We start from the raw sequence: 21,833 nt of genomic DNA, 5'->3' as shown, positions 1-21,833 counted from the left end.
AACATATGAATGATGGTGTTATTGATGAACATATGAATGATGGTGTAATTGATGGACCTATGAATGATGGTGTCATTAATTAACATATGAATGATGGTGTTATTAATGAACATATGAATGATGGTGTTATTGATGGACATATGAATGATGGTGTTATTGATGAACGTATGAATGATGGTGTCATTGATAGTGTTATTGATGAACATATGAATGATGGTGTTATTGATGAACGTATGAATGATGGTTTTATTGATGGTGTTATTGATGGACGTATGAAAAAAACAAAATCAGGTTCAGTGTTTTATTGGAAACATTAAGCAGCTCAGAGACACAACACATCTTTAGTCCTCACAGTGACCCTGCGTCCTCATCATGTCTGTCCTCAGGTTTCAGCTGAAAGGACAAACATCAGAGGGACAAAGTGTTGCTAAATCATCAGATCTCCTGTGTATGAAATCGTAGATGCTCCTGTGATTGGCTCATTGTGGCATGATGACCTACACCTGCAGACTCAGGTGTTCTTTGTCTCTTTGTTGTTGAATGCAGCAGAGACAGTGGAGGGAAACCCTGCCCAGCTGAGACAATGTGGATCTAAAGCAAGGTGTTCAGTTGTTTCACAGCAGCGCTGTGGGATCGGTGTCAGAGCGTCATCAGGTGACTCGCCACCTGAACTAACACTGGGGTTGATACAAAGACAGAGATGAGATAAAAATCATAGTGTAGGGTGTTATTACAGCTCAGACACTCCTGATCAACAGAACTATCATCATCATCTTCATCATCATGAAGCATCACACAGAGCCTACAGTCTAACATCAGTCCAGGTGGATTGTTTCTACAGCCAATCAGAAGGCAGAGATTCAACTTGATGCCCATTAAAGAGACGCTGGAATGTTTCAGGAGGCAAATTTATGAATCCAATGAATGACCCGCTCTACTCTGTCTGTGATTGGCTGGTTCTCATCAACATCTTTGAGTTAGGGTTGTTTAGGGTTAACGTTAGTATGTCAGCCAATCAGATGCAGAGTAAGGAGGAGTAATGCGTGAAGTTCCTTCACCATCGTAGGATTCACAGATTCACTAACAGGAGGCTGATGCGCTCTCCACACCTGTGTCACCTGTCCACATGAACAACAGTGACCGTCACTTTTAAACATGACACAGGTTAACCCTCCGAGACCCACACAGACCAGTTCTCGTCTTTTCCGGGTGGGGCACGGGACATTTTGGGTGAGACAGAAGGTGAACAGTGGACACCACAGAGAAGGTGTTTACATCATCTGAATGCTCCAACCTGAAGATTAATCAGTGACGCAGCTCAGACACCTCAGCTCTGACTCCACCCTCATCACATGTCCACGTTTGGTCATTAACATATGACGTCCAAGGTACCCTGGGTGTGTTGGTTGTTGACGTTCTGGGACGCTGTGTCAACTTCAGCCTGTTACAAGCATTGTCTGTTTTCAAAATACTCTTCTGTTTTCACAGGAAATGTACAGTTTGCATACAGTCTCTTTCAAAATAAAAGCACTACGTCAGTACAACACCACAGGTTCAGGAATATTTTCTTTATGTTTCTACTTTTAAACATCTTTTGGTTCAAAGTGTTTAACGTTGTGACATGTGACTGGCTCGTACACTTTGCCTTCTGGGTAAAAACATCACCACTGCAGGAGTGAGCTCAGTAGATGATGGAAGGCTAGCCAGCTGTTAGAGCTAAAGGTTTAAACCTTCATGGAAAGAAGTACAGACTTCAGTTGGACAGACGGGCCGTCCTGTGTCATCTTCATGTCTCGCCAGACAGAGTCAGCGCATGATGCTGCTGGACAGAGTCAGCGCGTGACACCAAATGCCCAACCCAAATGCTCACCACAGCTCATCACATATCGCCGCTCTGTCTCTGGACTTTGATGTCTACATATTACGCACTCGGTTCCTCCTGCTGCTGATGTTTTGGGACGCCACAATCAACACCAGGATGTCAACAAAAGGTTAGATTTACAGAAAACATCATGGTTTGCCTCAACGTTCACACAATAAGTGAACATCAGGCTGACCCGCCCACCTTCCCTCCCACCGGTCCTGTAGGGACTATCCAGCTCCGTAGATTACATCTTTACCGACAGCATTTCAACATGACGCCGCCCAGCTGCGTATCATACAGCTGCGACAGGTGCCGTACAGCTGGCTGACAGCGAATCATAACAATGACAAAGGTTTGGTGTCAGGTGTCTGATGACAGCATGACGGTATTTGACAACGTCAGAATGAGAACCGGCTGAAAGAGCTGGACAGTCCCTACGGGGCGGGGGAGGGGAGGGGAGGTAGGTGGGTCCAACAAACCCTGGACTTTGATCCAGCAGCCTGCTGTTTACTCCCTGTGTGGATATTGAGTTAAACCATTAATGAGTTTCACTGACAAAGGTTTATTTTGAAAAGACTGTCTGAGGGGCTGTCCACACCAACGCAGGTATTTATATAACCGTGACTCTTTGCTCACAGTTTGGCCTTTCATCCACACGTAACCGCAGTTTTGGGCCCCTGTAACCGGAGTTATTTGTAACCGGAGTCCAGGGTGAACTTTTTGGAAAAGTCCGGTGTCAGCAGTCATGTGTGGACAGGATAACTGCAGTTATTTTGTCTCGTCTCCATTGTATGACGTCACAGTGTGTGACGTAAACAGACAACAGCTGTGTTATTACCCGATCCAGTGTGTGCGAGAGACGATTTGAGAATGAACCTAAACAAAATACTGCTGCTATTTAGCAGCATATCAGCACTTTGTGGCTGTATCATACAACTAACGCTACTCAACCACATCCAGCAACAGAGGCGCAAGAGTGTGCTATTACGGAGACTGCTCCTGCTGCATAATAGTACCCCAACACACCGACACCACTTGTTGTTTTTCCGGTAATGATGTTTTACTGCCTTCTGATTGGCTACAATGGCCTTACAGTTGGGAGTTATATCGCCACCTACTGCTTTGGCATGTGTATTACATTGCTTGATAGTGGAATTTGCGGTGTCATGTGGACGGAGGTATTTTTATTACATCGCTTGTATGGATGCAGATTTTTTAAAAACTGGAGGCCAAAAAAGTTCGGTTTTAAAAATACCCATGCTCGTGTGGATTAGGCCTGAATCTAATGAACAGGAAACAACCCGCCGCCTTGGAACGTCAACAACAGACGGCAGAGGAAACCCAGCGTGTCAGATTTAAATGTGAAGGTCACTGATGACCAGTGACATGTGGTGAGTTTAAACTTTACCTTTCAGCGATGTTGTGGTGACAGCGAGGTTACGTTAAGGTACAAAAACGCATTGGAAAACGTTCGGAAAACGTTTACGGGTATAAAATTAGGGTTTTTGGGAAACGGCTGAAAATGGCTGGTGGTTGAAAAGTTGCAAGGAACACAAACACAGAACAGAGAGGCAGCCATCTTTCCTCGCTGTCAGGACCAGTAAGATGTAACGTATTGGTGGTTTGTAGAAACGTATGATGCCAACAGTTTCTTCAGGTGTGACAGATCGACGCAGTGACATCACAATAAACTGGGCTGTGGGGGCGGGGTTAATAATCTGGATTTATCTGGTTGGTTAACTTGGCGACGGCTAATTTGGGGGTAATTTTGGCAGTTGAATCTGATCGTCTGTCGGTTGATTGGTGTTAAATGATTTTAGGAAAAGCACATTATGGATCTACAATAATTTATGTCCTACAGGTCAGCGGTGAGCATTTACTCATCAGCAGCGGTGGGCATAGGGTCTGAGGACGCAGGCCAGGTGTAGGTGCCATTCACAGGTACGATGGGCGCTCTCAGTAAGGGCATGTCACACGTGTCAGGGTGGAGCAGGAAGCCGGAGAAGGTGCTGCTGGCTTCATTACTGACGTACATGCCGTTAGTGACGGCGTCCTTCACCTGGACCCACACGATGTCCCCGCGGGCCAGGTGGAGGACGACGGACTGCGAGGTTGTCCCAAATGGTTTGACGCATGTGTTTATGACGACTGCCTGGAAGTTATGGAACAGGCCAACTTTGAGGACTCGCTGGTAGACGGAGACGTGGAAGCTGAAGACATAGGTGCCGTTGACGGGGGCGGTGTAGATGCCAGAGGCGGGGTCATAGCTCCCCTGGATGTTGTAATGAACGTGGGCGAAGATGACAGGGGCGAGGGGTGGGGGGAAACTGGTCGTCAGCCCTGCAGCGAAGGCTGACTGGACGCCGGGCATGCAGGGACCGGGACGACCCATCATCCCCATGGGCCCCATGTCTCCCTTTATACCCTGTGTCCCTATCGGCCCTGTGGGCCCCATCTGTCCCTGGTCCCCTTTGTTTCCCTTGTCCCCCCTCTGTCCTGGGGCCCCATCCTCTCCGTCTGTACAGTTACAGTCCCCCATAGGTCCTGGTTCTCCCTTCAACCCCTCAGATCCAGGAACACCAGGGTGACCCATCTCACCCATGTCTCCCTTTAGTCCTTTAGGTCCCAGCAGTCCTGGTTCACCATGTGGACCTCTGACCCCCACAGGGCCAGGAACACCGGGAGGTCCTGGGGGACCCTCAATTGCCTCACAGTCACCGGGACAGATGCCATTGTCTCCTTTGGGACCCTGATCCCCCATACGTCCCTCAAGACCTGGCTCCCCCTTCTCCCCTGAGGGGCGACAGAGACCAGATGAGACACAGGAAGTGACACGTGTCAGACAACAATGAGGATGAAGCGCTGGTCTCACCTTTAAAGCCTCGCTCTCCTTTGGATCCCATAAAGCCCTGCAGTCCTCGGTCCCCCTTCAGTCCCTCATCTCCTTTCTGTCCTAAGAGTTCAACAGAGACAGAGGAGTGTCAGAGGACGGACAGGTAGAGACACCTCCGAGACATTAGCGCAAAGCATGATCGGAAAGTGTTTACCTTTGACTCCTGGTCTGCCCACGAAACCTGGAGGACCTCTGAACCCAGTCAACCCTCGTGGTCCAGGACTGCCGGGAGGACCTGAAGGGACAGAGGACAGAGGGACAGGGGACAGGAGGACAGAGAGACAGAGGGACAGAGAGACAGAGGGACAAAGGACAGAGGACAGAGACTTGTTAGTAGACTCACATCATCTAACTGATCCTGGATCGACTCGGCCCCCTCAGACTGATCCAGGTCATTTATGAGGCAACAGATTGCTCAGAGTAATGAAATTACTCCCAGTAATCAGATCGTCTGTGGACTGAAATATTTAAAACTCTGTTTTTTCTGATGAGATCAAAATAAAGTCTGAAAGCAGCATGAGAAAAGTGATGATGCTCCAGGTTACAAAGGGTTAAATTTATTTATTAAATAAATTTTCATGTTGTAGATTTGTGTATTTATATAAATGTTCCCTCAGTATTTATGATTCATTAAATAAAAGCTGACATTATGTGAGTGAGTGAGTGAGTGTAATGCATACGGTGTTGTGTATCCTTAACTATTTATGGCAAAGTAGGGCCCCTGGAGCTTATCCCGCTTAGGGCCCCCAGATGTCCAGGGCTGGCCCTGAGCTGACGTGTCACTGTGACCTCACCTGGTGGTCCACGGTCTCCTCTGTCCCCTTTGGGCCCCTGGCTGCTCTTACAGTGTGTACAGAGACAGTACCAGGGGATGTGGTCTGCGGGGACGGGCTCCGGGCCCTGCAGCAGCATCTGACAGTAAGCCTCCACGGCGCCGTCCGGGGTCCCCGTCATGTTGTCTCCGTCGGGATAATGTTCGGGGCCGTCCATGGGCGGGTAAGGAGGCATCGGAGGAAGGAAGCGAGGAGACTCCCCGTCGCCTGAGTAGAAGGGCTCAGGCATTGCCATGACGACAGGGACCGCCAGCAACAGGAAGTGAAGAGGAAACTTCAACATTATCTGCAGAGAGGTTATATTACTGATTATTGATCATTATTGATCAGACAGCGGTCTGTGCTCACAGCTCATCATCATCATCATCATCATCACCATCTTTATCACCATCATCAGAGACGGGACAGACAGAGAAGAGACAGACAGAGAAGAGACAGACAGAAGAGAGACAGACAGAGAAGAGACAGACAGGCTGTTATGTATTATTATGTTGTCCTGTTCTGTATATATTGTAAACACTGTATCTTACTTTTAATGCTTCTGTTTTAGAGTTATGGTTTCATAACATCTTACCGGAGGATGACAGTTGTGAATTAGCCGGCTGGCTAAAACTGGTACATTTACAGTAACGTTGATTAATGTGTACTGTCCTTTTTATAAATAGAATAAACTGAAACTGAAACAGAGACGGGACAGACAGAGACTAGACAGATGGAGAGGGGACAGATTGATACTGGACAGCAGCTACACTAAACTCATTTACTGTTATCTTACATTTATATTTAAAAACTTTCAAAGACTTTTCCAGGTTCTCCAGGACCACGGGAACCAGGATGAGTGGTGTTGGATTATATTGCTTATTTGTAACAACTCATTTGGCCGATGACCTATGACTGATGACCGATGACCCTAGACTGATGACTGATGACCGATGACCTATGACTGATGACTGATGATCGATGACCTATGACTGATGACTGATGATCGATGACCGATGACCTATGACTGATGACTGATGACCGATGACCTATGACTGATGACTGATGACTTATGACTGATGACTGATGACTGATGACCTATGACCAATGACCTACGACTGATGACCGATGATGACCTATGACTGATGACCTACGACTGATGACCGATGACCTATGACGGATGACCTACGACTGATGAATGATGATCAATGACTGATGACCGATGACTGATGACCTATGACTGATGATTGATGACCTACGACTGATGACTGATGACCGATGATCAATGACTGATGACCAATGACCTATGACGATGACCTATGACTGATGATCGATGACTGATGACTGATGACCGATGACCGATGACCGATGACCTTTGACCGATGATCGATGACCTATGACCGATGATCAATGATCGATGACCAATGACCTATGATGATGACCTATGACTGATGATCGATGACAATGACCTATGACCGATGATCGATGACCTACGGCTGATGACTGATGACGATGACCTATGACTGATAACCTATGACTGATGACGGATGACCTACAACTGATGACTGATGACCAATGACCTATGACTGATGACCTATGACCGATGACCGATGACCTACGGCTGATGGCTGATGACTGATGACGATGACCTATGCCTGATGACCTATGACTGATGACCGATGACCTATGACCTATGACCGATGACCTACGGCTGATGACTGATGACCTATGACTGATGACCGATGACCTACGGCTGATGACTGATGACCTATGACTGATGATCGATGACCTACGACTGATGACTGATGACGATGACCTATGACCGATGACCTACGGCTGATGGCTGATGACTGATGATGATGACCTATGCCTGATGACCTATGACTGATGACCGATGACCTACGGCTGATGACTGATGACGATGACCTATGACTGATGGCCGATGACCTACGGCTGATGACCGATGACCTATGACTGATGATCGATGACCTACGACTGATGACGATGACCTATGACTGATGACCTATGAGTAATGACTGATGACGATGACCTATGACTGATGACCGATGACTGATGACGATGACCCATGACTGATGACCTATGACTGATGACTGATGACCGATGACTGATGACCTATGACAGATGACCGATGACCTACGACTGATGACTGATGACGATGACCTATGACTGATGACTGATGACCGATGACCTATGACTGATGACTGATGTCCTACGACTGATGACTGATGACCGATGACCTACGACTGATGACTGATGACTGATGACCTATGACTGATGACTGATGTCCTACGACTGATGACTGATGACCGATGACCTACGACTGATGACTGATGACTGATGACGATGACCTATGACTGATGACTGATGTCCTACGACTGATGACTGATGACTGATGACCGATGACCGATGACCTACGACTGATGACTGATGACCAATGACCGATGACCTATGACTGATGACTGATGACTGATGACCGATGACCTACGACTGATGACTGATGACCGATGACCGATGACTGATGACCTACGACTGATGACCTATGACCTACTGCTAATGACTGATGATGATGACCTATGACTGATGACTGATGTCCTACGACTGATGACCGATGACCTATGACCTATGACCGATGACCAATGACTGATGACCGATGACCTACGACTGGTGACTGATGACGATGACCTATGACTGATGACCGATGACCTATGACTGATGACCGATGACCTACGACTGATGACTGATGACCGATGACCTATGACTGATGACCTACGACTGATGACTGATGACGGTGACCTATGACAGATGACCTATGACCTACTGCTAATGACTGATGACGCTGACCTATGACTGATGACCTATGACTGATGACCGATGACCTATGACTGATGACTGATGACCTACAACTGATGACCGATGACCTACGACTGATGACCGATGACCTATGACTGATGACCTACGACTGATGACTGATGACTGATGATGGTGACCTATGACTGATGACCTATGACCTACGGCTGATGACTGATGACGATGACCTATGACTGATGACCGACGACCGATGACCTATGACTGATGACCGACGACCTATGACCGATGATCGATGACCAATGACCTATGACGATGACCGAGGACTTATGACCGATGATCGATGACCAATGACCAATGACCTATGATGATGACCTATGACTGATGATCGATGACCAATGACCTATGGCGATGACCTATGACTGATGACCAACGACCTATGACTGACGACCTGTGACCAATGACCTATGACCAATGACCTATGACTGATGACCAATGATCTATGATGATGACCGATGATCAATGACAGATGACCAATTAACGATGATCGAATTAAACCCCATTGAAAATCATTTTAAATCATCTCTTTCTTTCTGCTCCTCCTGTTCTGAACTTCTGCTGTTTTTAAAGGTTACTAATTTGAATTATAAATTATGTAGTGATTAATTTTTACCTTTTATATCTTTTGTTTCGTCTTGTCTGTGTCCTTTATTATATTTAATTACTGTGTGACTCACGTTGACTCGTCCTGTTGTATGAAACGTTAAACAGATAAATCTGTGCTGTCTGATGTTACAGCTGATTTATCTCCATGTGTCTGTGTCAGACTGTTGCTTCATCGTCTGAGTTATAAAGATCGTTCCCTTTAATGTGACAAAATAAGAACTGACACAGCCTCCTGTAGATTCACTCTGTGCTGCTTTGATATATCTATAAAACAGTTTTTGAAGTCCTGACACAGACCTGCAGGGTCCACACACGTCGGCTGTTTAATCATTTCACTGCTACAGTAAAGGACTTTAATTCTTCCCTCCTGGTTCTCTGTATTTTTGGATCGTCTTCCTGTTGTTCCCTGTTGTTCCCTGAACAACTGACACACAGTTTTAATCTACGTTTGATTAAACAGAGCAGTCATCTCTCTGTAAATATAAATATCATCATTTTTCTTATTTCAAAGTCGATACAGACAATGTGCTGATGTTCTCGTGTGTCCATCTCTGAGGTATCTGAGGACAGAAGAACTTTAAAAACATGGCTCATTTATAAATGATAATAATAGAAGGATCCCTGCAGCTGTTAACGGAGCTCTGAAGTGATTATTGATCTGTTTATTAATAATGTTTGTTCATTTATTGACCTCTGATCACTTTAATCAAAAGTCTCAGAGCAAAGTAACTTCAGTATCAGTCAGAGGATTATATCCATAATTATACTATATCATATATTATATCCATAATCACTGGGGTCACTTATTTATTAAACATCATTATTATTAGTAGTAGTATTAATAAAAATAATTGTTGTTGTTATTATTAATTGTTATTATTGTTAATAACAACAACATTTATTATTATTAATACTAATAATAATCAGAATAATTCATTCATTCTTCTAACCGCTTCATCCTCTTGAGGGTCGTGGGGGGGCTGGAGCCTATCCCAGCTGACACTGGGTGAGAGGCAGGGTTCACCCTGGACAGGTCACCAGACTATCACAGGACTGACACACAGAGACAGACAACCATTCACACTCACATTCACACCTACGGACAATTTAGAGTCACCAATTAACCTGCATGTCTTTGGACTGTGGGAGGAAGCTGGAGCACCTGACACAGGGAGAACATGTCAGAGCACCTGGAGGAAACCCACGCTGACACAGGGAGAACATGCAAACTCCGCACAGAAGGGCTCCCACACCCGGGATCGAACCGGGAACCCTCTTGCTGTGAGGCAACAGTGCTAACCACCACACCACCGTGCCGCCCTGATCAGAATAATAATTATTATTATTATTATTTAAATAATAATCATAATAATAATAACTGTTGTTACTATCAATAATGAGAGAATTTTGCTCATATGAATAATTTTCTGTATCTTTGATTGACTTAATGCTGTTTGTCTTTTTTAATATTCTTTTTCCTTTATTTGAATATTATTAAACATATAAAATACTAATAATATAAACTGTGTAATAATAATATGATATATTTTGGCTCTGAGCAGGATCAGCTGTTATAGATAATTAATACGTGTCATATTTAAAAGATTATTTTTGTGGGCCTTTTTTTGCCTTTAATGAAATGGGGAGACAGAGAGAGAGTGGGGACTGACATGCAGCAAAGGGCCATGAGCTGGATTCGAACCCGTGGCCGCTGCAACGAGGCAATGCCTCTGTACATGGGGCACCGGCACTATCCACTACGCTACCGACGCCCCATGTGTCATATTTCTTTTTCTTTTTACATATTATAATTTTGTAAATCAAAATGATTATTAATAATTAAAGTTTTTAAAATGTCTTTGTATTTTCTAGTAAATAAATATTAAATATGATGTGTGTGTGTGTCTGACTCACCGTCTCTGAAGTGTCTCTGAAGCGTCTCTGAAGTGTCTCTGAAGTGTCTCTGAAGTGTCTGAAGTCACCTGCAGCTGATCTCACCTGTCTCACTCACAGCTGCTAATAAAACACCTGGACTCCGCCTACTCACTGAAAGTCAGCACAGGTAAGTGTGTGTGTGTGTGTGTGTGTGTCTTCAGGGACGCAGCAGACTGAAGAGCAGGTTTTTATTTGGGACATTTTTTGTCTGCAATCAGGAAGATTTTTGGGCCTCCAGGAAGTTACTGAGTGTGTGTGTGTGTGTGTGTGTGTGTGTGTGTGTGTGTGTGTGGGTGTGTGTGTGTGTGTGTGTGTGTGTGGGTGTGCGTGTGTGTGTGTGTGTGGGTGTGGGTGTGTGTGTGTGTGTATGTGTCTGTGTGCATGTGTGTGTGTGTGTGTGTGCTTGTGTGTGTCTGTGTGTGTGTGTGTATGTGTGAATGTCTTTGTGATGTTTTTGTATTTGCTGTTAAATGTGTGACCTCGTTATCATAATACACACAGGTGTCACATCGCAGTGTGAAAACACACACACATTCATCATGCATCATCATCAGATATCACAACACAACACTTCCTGTATGAGGATCAAATACAGACCCTATCCACCTTATTCCCCCATGATGCCTTGCATGGATTATTGGTGCAAATTCCAGCATTGAACTGAAACTGGCAATTTCCAATGGTAACAGTGTGTTTACAGTCTGTTAATAGTCTGTTTACAGTTTGTTTACACTCTGTTTACAGTTTGTTTATAGTCTGTTTATAGTGTTTACAGTTTGTTTACAGTCTGTTTATAGTCTGTTTATAGTTTGTTTACAGTCTGTTTATAGTCTGTTTACAGTCTGTTTATAGTTTGTTTACAGTCTGTTTATAGTCTGTTTATAGTCTGTTTACAGTTTGTTTACAGTCTGTTTATAGTCTGTTTACAGTCTGTTTATAGTCTGTTTACAGTCTGTTTATAGTTTGTTTACAGTCTGTTTATAGTCTGTTTACAGTTTGTTTACAGTCTGTTTATAGTTTGTTTACAGACTGTTTACAGTCTGTTTATAGTCTGTTTATAGTCTGTTTACAGTTTGTTTACAGTCTGTTTATAGTCTGTTTACAGTCTGTTTATAGTCTGTTTATAGTCTGTTTACAGTTTGTTTACAGTCTGTTTATAGTCTGTTTATAGTCTGTTTACAGTTTGTTTACAGTCTGTTTATAGTCTGTTTACAGTCTGTTTATAGTCTGTTTATAGTCTGTTTACAGTTTGTTTACAGTCTGTTTATAGTCTGTTTATAGTCTGTTTACAGTTTGTTTACAGTCTGTTTACAGTTTGTTTACACTCTGTTTACAGTTTGTTTATAGTCTGTTTATAGTGTTTACAGTTTGTTTACAGTCTGTTTATAGTCTGTTTATAGTTTGTTTACAGTCTGTTTATAGTCTGTTTACAGTCTGTTTATAGTTTGTTTACAGTCTGTTTACAGTCTGTTTATAGTCTGTTTACAGTTTGTTTACAGTCTGTTTATAGTTTGTTTACAGTCTGTTTATAGTCTGTTTACAGTCTGTTTATAGTTTGTTTACAGTCTGTTTATAGTCTGTTTACAGTTTGTTTACAGTCTGTTTATAGTTTGTTTACAGTCTGTTTATAGTCTGTTTACAGTCTGTTTATAGTTTGTTTACAGTCTGTTTACAGTCTGTTTATAGTCTGTTTATAGTCTGTTTACAGTTTGTTTACAGTCTGTTTATAGTCTGTTTACAGTCTGTTTATAGTCTGTTTATAGTCTGTTTACAGTTTGTTTACAGTCTGTTTATAGTCTGTTTACAGTCTGTTTATAGTTTGTTTACAGTCTGTTTACAGTCTGTTTATAGTCTGTTTATAGTCTGTTTACAGTCTGTTTATAGTCTGTTTACAGTTTGTTTATAGTCTGTTTACAGTCTGTTTATAGTCTGTTTATAGTCTGTTTACAGTTTGTTTACAGTCTGTTTATAGTCTGTTTATAGTTTGTTTACAGTCTGTTTACAGTCTGTTTATAGTCTGTTTACAGTCTGTTTACAGTTTGTTTACAGTCTGTTTATAGTCTGTTTACAGTTTGTTTATAGTCTGTTTACAGTTTGTTTATAGTCTGTTTACAGTCTGTTTATAGTCTGTTTACAGTCTGTTTACAGTCTGTTTATTGTTTGTTTACAGACTGTTTACAGTCTGTTTATAGTCTGTTTATAGTCTTTTTACAGTTTGTTTACACTCTGTTTACAGTTTGTTTACAGTCTGTTTATAGTCTGTTTACAGTTTGTTTACAGTTTGTTTACAGTCTGTTTACAGTCTGTTTATAGTCTGTTTATAGTCTGTTTACAGTTTGTTTATAGTTTGTTTACAGTTTGTTTATAGTCTGTTTATAGTCTGTTTACAGTTTGTTTATAGTCTGTTTACAGTCTGTTTATAGTCTGTTTATAGTCTGTTTACAGTTTGTTTACAGTCTGTTTATAGTCTGTTTACAGTCTGTTTATAGTTTGTTTACAGTCTGTTTACAGTCTGTTTATAGTCTGTTTACAGTCTGTTTACAGTTTGTTTACAGTCTGTTTACAGTCTGTTTATAGTCTGTTTACAGTTTGTTTATAGTCTGTTTACAGTTTGTTTACAGTCTGTTTACAGTCTGTTTATTGTTTGTTTACAGACTGTTTACAGTCTGTTTATAGTCTGTTTATAGTCTTTTTACAGTTTGTTTACACTCTGTTTACAGTTTGTTTACAGTCTGTTTATAGTCTGTTTACAGTTTGTTTATAGTCTGTTTGTAGTTTGTTCACAGTTTACAGTCTGTTTACAGTCTGTTTACAGTCTGTTTATAGTCTGTTTACAGTCTGTTTACAGTCTGTTTATAGTTTGTTTATAGTCTGTTTACAGTCTGTTTATAGTTTGTTTACAGTCTGTTTATAGTCTGTTTACAGTCTGTTTATAGTTTGTTTACAGTCTGTTTACAGTCTGTTTATAGTCTGTTTACAGTTTGTTTATAGTCTGTTTATAGTTTGTTTACAGTCTGTTTATAGTTTGTTTATAGTTTGTTTACACCACCTGTTGTAGCTCAAACAGGATCACGTGATCAAAACCTCATCATCTCTGACAGCCATGTAGTAGTTAGCATGCTAACTGTTAGCTCGCCCTGCTCCGTTAAAATATTGTTAACGTTAACATGTCCCGAGCAGCTTAAGGAAACATCTGCTCCTCCTAAAGATGATTTATGATTTCTGACACTAACACATAACTCAGTATCAACTGTAGCTCCATGTAAAGTGAATAAATGTGATGTTTCCAGCTAATCCTCCGCTCCTCTGTGTTAACCACGCAGTTTGCACATTTTTTAACGTCTGATTTATTAAAAACTGTTCTGAGTGAAACATGAAGCTGAATTCAGCAGCAGACTTTATGTGTTTATATGATATAAAGGCAGTACGGTAAATCAGTGACACGTTCTCAGCCCTGATGACTAAATACATATTTCACAGTTTATTTTCCAATGTAGGTTGAGACTGAAGTCAGACGGGGAAAGACAGGGATATCATGTGCTAACGCTGAGTGACGCACCTGTCAGTCTACGTGTCATTCTCTGCTGATAACTCTGATTTAAACTCTCGTGGTTTTATTTCTCATATCAATGGTAACCATGGCAATAGGAACAATCCCTTTTTGTCCTGGTCACATGTTCAACATGTAGTGGTTTATCATACATAATATTACTTTTATTCACATTACACTACAACAACTACACAACACACACACACACATTGGGACACTCATTGGATATTGTTTAAGGATTTGGCAGACAGTCAGCATTAAGACAGTGTGTGATGCTTGATTCATCCACCAGATGTTACATTTTTAGGAAACAATGTCCCAGCTGAAGATAGGAGGAATTGGCTCATAAGAAACACAGGCGAGGACTGGTCTAGTCTTTTGTTCATCAGATCATCTAACTCTGCTCTGTTCCCTGAATCTGCAGGTAATATGTACTTTGTTCCAACTATTGTAATATCATTGAATACATAATAAATATACTATTGAACTGCACTGATTGGTCTGTCATCATTATTTATCACCACAAACACACAGTTGCTGAAGACAAACATGTAGCTCAGACTGGTTGGTAGTCGTCACAGACACGGACAGTACAACAGGTACCAGAGCTCCACAGAGACATTTTAGAAAATGCTGAGTTAACATTAGTTAAATATTTGTTAAATATAAACTGAAGGAAAATGACTTTGGAAAAGAACCAGCGTTGGCGGTTTGCCACCAAGAGTAGCCACTGGGACTAAGCACAGACAGTCTATGGGACTAACTAGCTCACTGCTACTTCCTCTGTCTCACAGGAAGTTGCACCCAGAATCATTTCTACAGTCGTGGATAAAAGTCTGAGAAACCAGGATCATCACATCCTGGTTTATTAATATCCAAACTGATAAACTTTATTGTTCTTTATGAATGAACACTCAGGTTGTAATAAAGTAGTGAGAAACACCTGTGTGTGGCCTTCCACAGGTAAACAGCTGAAGAGGTAACAGATTAAATAGTCACAGTGGTGCTCCATGGTCACAAAATGTGACTCAGTAGTCACAGTCTGGAGCTCTGCAGGTACAATAAACACTCCATAAACTCACACTGCTGATAAATCAACAGGAAAAAGGTCCAATACTAACAAGCTGAAAGGGGGCATATCTCCACCTATTGTAGAGGAGTCGCACATACTTGGCTCAATAAATGGATTCCCCTCCCGTGCTTGTATACTGGGACAAGGACAGTAGGCCAGTTAAACGTCCTCGTCCAGCTGGAACATGGAGACAGACTGAGTGACAGAGCAGCAGAACTCTCAGATTCTTATTCTGTCCATTAAAATCTTTATGTATTGTTAGTGATGAGACGCAGCAGAGGACAGAAGACAGAGGACAAAGGACAGAGGACGGAGGACAGAAGACAGAGGACAGAGGACAGGGGACAGGAGTTGATCCAGCTCAGACCTTCTGAAGCTTAGTCATGTGAAAGTGGTTTGGTTGAGCTGGTCTGGTTCCCACTGAGAGCTCTTTGATGTGTAAGGTGACCTGTTTAGGACTTGAGAGGCCGGGCTGATAATGCACAGGTGTAACTGTGATACCTCTGTGTGTGAAGTAACACCTGGACTGATTGAAGCCTGTCACCAGATACTGCTCACACCTGCACTCTATAGGTGTCACGTCATCACCACACAGGCCTGGGAACCAGGGTGGACGACTCATGTAGGTCAGCTGTGGGCTCTGTGGTCATGTAGGGCACCTGATCCAGGTGACACACCCACGCCATCACTGCCATGTTCACTTCCTGTTAATCACTTCCTATCTGGTTCAGGCACAGAGCCAAGCTGTTCCCACAATCCCTGACAAGCAGGAAGTGAGACTGTTCCCAATGGACCAGCAGTTGTTATTTAGGTCCATTCGATGACGAGCCGCCTGTTAATGACGCTGTGGGCTAATGGGCATGTAGCTACTTCCATGTTTCAGATGATACGTCATGTTTGTAGTCGACCAATGAAGATGAGTTTACATATAACCTTGGGTTCGTCCTTCACCTTCTCAAAATGATCCCACACTTTGGATTTCCTGCCCGACATGTTATTAATTAGCCTGTGGAATAACCGCAGGTACCAGCCCTGGAGATTAACCTGACTCCTGTCTGACTGCTGAGCGTGGACACTTCCTGTGTCTGTCCTTTCAAAGTAAAGTCACACATGGTCCACTCATATAGGTTTGGACTTATTTTGACAAGGTGCAGCTTGTATTCTCTGCGACTAAGTGACCTGGACCCTGACCTGATGACTGAGGACACATCTGGACCCTGACCCGATGACCGAGGACACATCTGGACCCTGACCCGATGACCGAGGACACATCTGGACCCTGACCTGATGACTGAGGACACATCTGGACCCTGACCTGATGACCGAGGACACATCTGGACCCCGACCTGATGACCGAGGACACATCTGGACCCTGACCTGATGACCGAGGACACATCTGGACCCCGACCCGATGACCGAGGACACATCTGGACCCTGACCCGATGACCGAGGACACATCTGGACCCTGACCTGATGACCGAGGACACATCTGGACCCTGACCCGATGACCGAGGACACATCTGGACCCTGACCCGATGACTGAGGACACATCTTCATCATCATCATCACCATCATCACCATCACCATCATCACCATCATCACCATCATCATCACCATCACCATCATCATCATCATTATCATCATCATCATCATCATAATCATCATCATCATCATCATCACCATCATCACCATCATCATCATCATCATCATCACCATCATCATCATCATCACCACCATCATCATCATCATCACCATCATCATCCTCATCATCATCATCATCATCATCATCATCACCATCATCATCCTCATCATCATCATCATCATCCTCATCCTCATCATCCTCATCACTATCATCATCATCATCACCATCATCATCCTCATCATCATCATCACTATCATCATCATCATCACCACCATCATCATCACCATCATCATCAGCAGTGTCGACGCTGACACACAAACACATCACGACCACGCTGACACTGATGTCTGACAGGAAGTAGGTAACAAACAGAGAGAGTTACAGATGTGTTGGCCATTTTCTTTTCTCTCTTAAAAAAAAACAGACTACATATTTAAACTTGTAACTAAGTAATGGATTACTTGAGTTGTGTAACATTTGCGGTCTGTTAGTTAAGTGACCACACAGTTTTATGCTGTGTTCCCGCGGCGCGATAGACTCGAAATTCGCGTCCGACGCCTCATCGCTCGAGTTGAAAATACTGAACTTTTGAAGCGAATTCGCGTGACGCTGTGCTGCGAAAGCCAATCAGAGTTGAGATTCTCCCGACGTCACTGGCGTGTGTCAACAACGTCCAGTTGTTGACACTGCAATAAACTGCTACTCACCAGAGACAGATGGACAGGCGCTCCGCAGCTGAAATGGACCACTTGTAGTTGGTGTCAGGAGTTCCTGGCGCCAACCCTCGCCAACAGGTCCTCAAACTGGGCCCCAGTCAGCCTGAAGTACCACTGAAAGCGGCTATCATCCAGACGGAGTTCCTGGAGGAGGTGGTGAAACTCGCTGAGCTGGATGTGCTTCTGCAGGATAGGATGAACCCAAAAACGACGGCGTTTGGCCCTCCGACGCATCTGGGACTTCCAGAGCAGGTACAAAGCAGCGATGGTGGATGGATATCTCAGCCATGGTCATCAGTGGCTACCCGGAGCTATATGATACTACGTGTCTACTTTACAGAGGCTGCAACAAAAAGGAGCAGGCTTTGGTGAAAGTCGCCGAGGAGACTGGTCTACTTGGTAAGTTCTGTTAATATGTGTCTTTTATTAGTTTGCAGAATGGTTGTACTATGAACGTTAGCACTAGCTTGGCTCCAGTTAGCACAGCCAGCTTCCCCGCTACTCGCGCGAATGACGCGATAACGCGAATTAATAAAATGGTCAGGCGTCGAAACTCGGGCGATACAGGCGGCGCGCTACGAGCGTTACGAGCGATTAAATCGTGTTCATCGCGTTTGGTGAGAACACAGCATTATACTTCACTAACCAACAGTCGAGTTCTTCAGGTCAGATCAGACGTGTCTCATTAAAGATGGACATGGTCACATGTCCAACAGGACAGACGTGTTGATGTGTCCTTGCTCCTCCTGTTTGTGTCCTCCTTCAGGAACTGGAGCTGAAACTGGATCCAGTAACAGAAACCACAGAGGACGTCTCCACCCTGATCCTGACCCTGATCCTCCTCATTCACACACACACTGCACTTTCTCCCACCTGTCTGTCTGTGTGTGTGTCTGTCTGTCTGTGTGTGTGTCTGTCTGTCTGTCTGTGTGTGTGTGTGTGTGTCTGTGTGTGTGTGTGTGTGTCTGTGTGTGTGTGTGTCTGTGTGTCTGTGTGTGTGTGTGTGTCTGTGTGTGTGTGTGTGTCTGTGTGTCTGTGTGTGTGTCTGTCTATCTGTGTGTGTGTGTGTGTGTGTGTGTGTCTGTCTGTGTGTGTGTCTGTGTGTGTCTGTCTGTCATATATGAACGGTACATGTCATATGTACGGTATATGTCATATGTACGGTACATGTCATATATGTACGGTACATGTCATATATGTACAGTACATGTCATATGTACGGTACATGTCATATATGTACGGTACATGTCATATGTACGGTACATGTCATATGTACGGTATATGTCATATGTATGGTACATGTCATATATGTACGGTACATGTCATATATGTACGGTACATGTCATGTATGTACGGTACATGTCATATATGTACGGTACATGTCATATATGTACGGTACATGTCATGTATGTACGGTACATGCCATATGTACGGTATATGTCTTATGTACGGTACATGTCATGTATGTACAGTATATGTCATATGTATGGTACATGTCATATGTACGGTATATGTCATATGTATGGTACATGTCATATACGTACGGTATATGTCATATATGTACGGTACATGTCATATATGTACGGTACATTTCATATCAATCAATCAATCAATTTTATTTATAAAGCCCAATATCACAAATCACAATTTGCCTCACAGGGCTTTACAGCATACGACATCCCTCTGTCCTTATGACCCTCACAGCTGATCAGGAAAAACTCCCCAAAAAAACGTTTAACTGGGAAAAAAAATGGTAGAAACCTCAGGAAGAGCAACTGAGGAGGGATCCCTCTTCCAGGACGGACAGACGTGCAATAGATGTCGTACAGAACAGATCAGCATAATAAATTAACAGTAATCCGTATGACACAATGAGACAGAGAGAGAGAGAGAGAGAGAGAGAGAGAGAGATGCAGGTAATAACAGTATCTTACAACAACATTAATGAAAGTAATAATATTATAGTTATAGTTCTGGCTACTGTGGTACAATATGTTGAAAGTATATATTAATATCTGGCAGTGTACATGTGTGACAATAGTCATATGTGTATAATAACAGTAGAAGTATGACTAATGACGATGTAGAACAGCAGAAATCAGCCCACCTTCACTGGAGACCATCAAACTTTTTCATCTGAAAAAAGGATTAAAACTCTAGAATGATATAATAATAGGAGGAATAATACGTATGTTTCTGTTTTTCCATTTTTATTTTGCACTTAACAGAGTTATCATGTTTTCATGGTGTTGGCAAAACCTTTTGTCACTTATCTATTTTAAAACCTTTTGTCATTTATTTATTTCAATCTGTATTTATATTTGTCTCGACACAAGGAGTACATGTCTGCTGTTTTGTAAAGTTCTACACCTTTCAATAAAGTTTGGGGGAAAAAACCTGCTGCCAGTTGTTGCAAAGATACTGGATTACTACAAGATGGCCTGCCTACAATATACCCCCATTGTATGAAATGGTATACATTTCCGGTCTCCTAAGTGGGCGTTGTCCCCCGTAGCCCAATCAAAGACGATGGAGAACTGCCAATCAAAGACTAGTATCCCCAACCTCACTTCTGTCAACATGTGTGTACCCTTACTGGCCGTAGGCTAAATAAATAAACGGTGTGTGAAAAAAATATTTTTTCCAGCGGATGTCTTAGTTACAACATGATTGAGCTAACTGGAGTAGTTTCATGTCGTATCCGACAACGGGAGGCTTTTAACAGATGACGTCCTGATGTTAGCTTTGCTGCTGCTGTTAGCTGTCCCTGTCAGCTGCAGCCACTGATGCTTTCTAGACATCGTGATTTCCCAAAACTGAATAAATACCACACATAGCAACACAAAACTGCTTTGCTAGCTCAATCATGTTGAAATTAAGAATTTGCTGGAAAAAAATATTTTTTCAATCCAGTATCTTTGGTGAAACTGCACTGATTTCAGCACCAGAGAGGAGACATCTGTTGCCAGATCTCGTGAGAGTGTGTTGTTGAGACAGAGACAGGTCTTGAACAAAGTAAATTTTCTCCTGATTTGCTTCCGTGACAATGGGGTGAAAGAATCGGCCATAATCTGTAATCACATTCATTTCTCCCACTGAAGTCAATGGACTCAGGACCTGCTGTTATGGTGTGTTCCAGGCAGGCTTTTGAACTCGTAAGTCACGACTTCAAGTCACGAGTTACGACTTTGTAGGGTTCCAGGAAAGTTACGGCAAACTGCCAGTTACTTCCTGTTTAACCCTGAACATGGTTAAACAGGAACCATATGTTTTGCTTCCCCATTATTGCTATCACCAAAGGTGCCGGTTCCTTGCTCATTTGAGTGAAACGGAGGAGGAGAAACAGCGCATAAGGTCACAGATGCTATTATACTTTTTATTTTACGTTATCTGTGTGTTTGGAAAAGTATTTTGTATTGATTTATTCTTGCACTAGAAACCAGCTGTTAGAGCGGCTGCCAATAATGCGTTAACATTAGGGTTATTTTATGTCTATTTCTCACCATGTATCACCTGCATCAACACTGCATCCATAGGGCTGCCATTGTTGTTTAGAGGAGTAAGGTAATTGGTTTAGAGGGCTGTGTGACGTCAGAAAGCGTAACTGGGAGTACATCGATCTGGTACGAGTTCATGGGTGGGAAATTACAGGTTTGACTTTCACGGGTTACAGGTTGTGAAAACACAAGTTACGGGTTGCCTGGAACGCACCATAAGTCTCCTAAAGGGGTGTGGTGGTTGCGAACCCCACGTGACACTGATACAGGAAACTGACTCACAGTGGACCGTCTTGGGGTACGTCCCAAGTCATATAGTTATTTTATACCGCTAACTCCTAACTCCTTACTTGACCGGAA

At 43.0% G+C, this 21,833-nt stretch overlaps 1 protein-coding gene across 1 annotated transcript; it reads right to left on the bottom strand.

Annotated features, from left to right (window-relative positions):
• Positions 1 to 287: 287 nt before the first annotated feature.
• LOC117259543 (uncharacterized) lies at positions 288 to 11,037 on the bottom strand. The gene is made up of 5 exons (XM_033630916.2): positions 10,976 to 11,037; positions 5,552 to 5,876; positions 4,912 to 4,992; positions 4,737 to 4,817; positions 288 to 4,657 (listed from the first exon to the last, which is right to left on the bottom strand). Exons 2-5 carry the CDS (start codon positions 5,871 to 5,873, stop codon positions 3,741 to 3,743), a joined length of 1,401 nt encoding a protein of 466 aa, XP_033486807.1. The 5' UTR covers positions 5,874 to 5,876; positions 10,976 to 11,037; the 3' UTR covers positions 288 to 3,740.
• Between the last annotated feature and the right edge of the window lie 10,796 nt (positions 11,038 to 21,833).

This window comes from Epinephelus lanceolatus, chromosome 4, assembly GCF_041903045.1.
Source record: "Epinephelus lanceolatus isolate andai-2023 chromosome 4, ASM4190304v1, whole genome shotgun sequence".
Lineage (NCBI taxonomy): Eukaryota > Metazoa > Chordata > Actinopteri > Perciformes > Serranidae > Epinephelus > Epinephelus lanceolatus.
The sequence above is the reverse complement of the archived record's forward strand: the minus strand, read 5'-3'. Positions and strand labels throughout refer to the sequence as shown.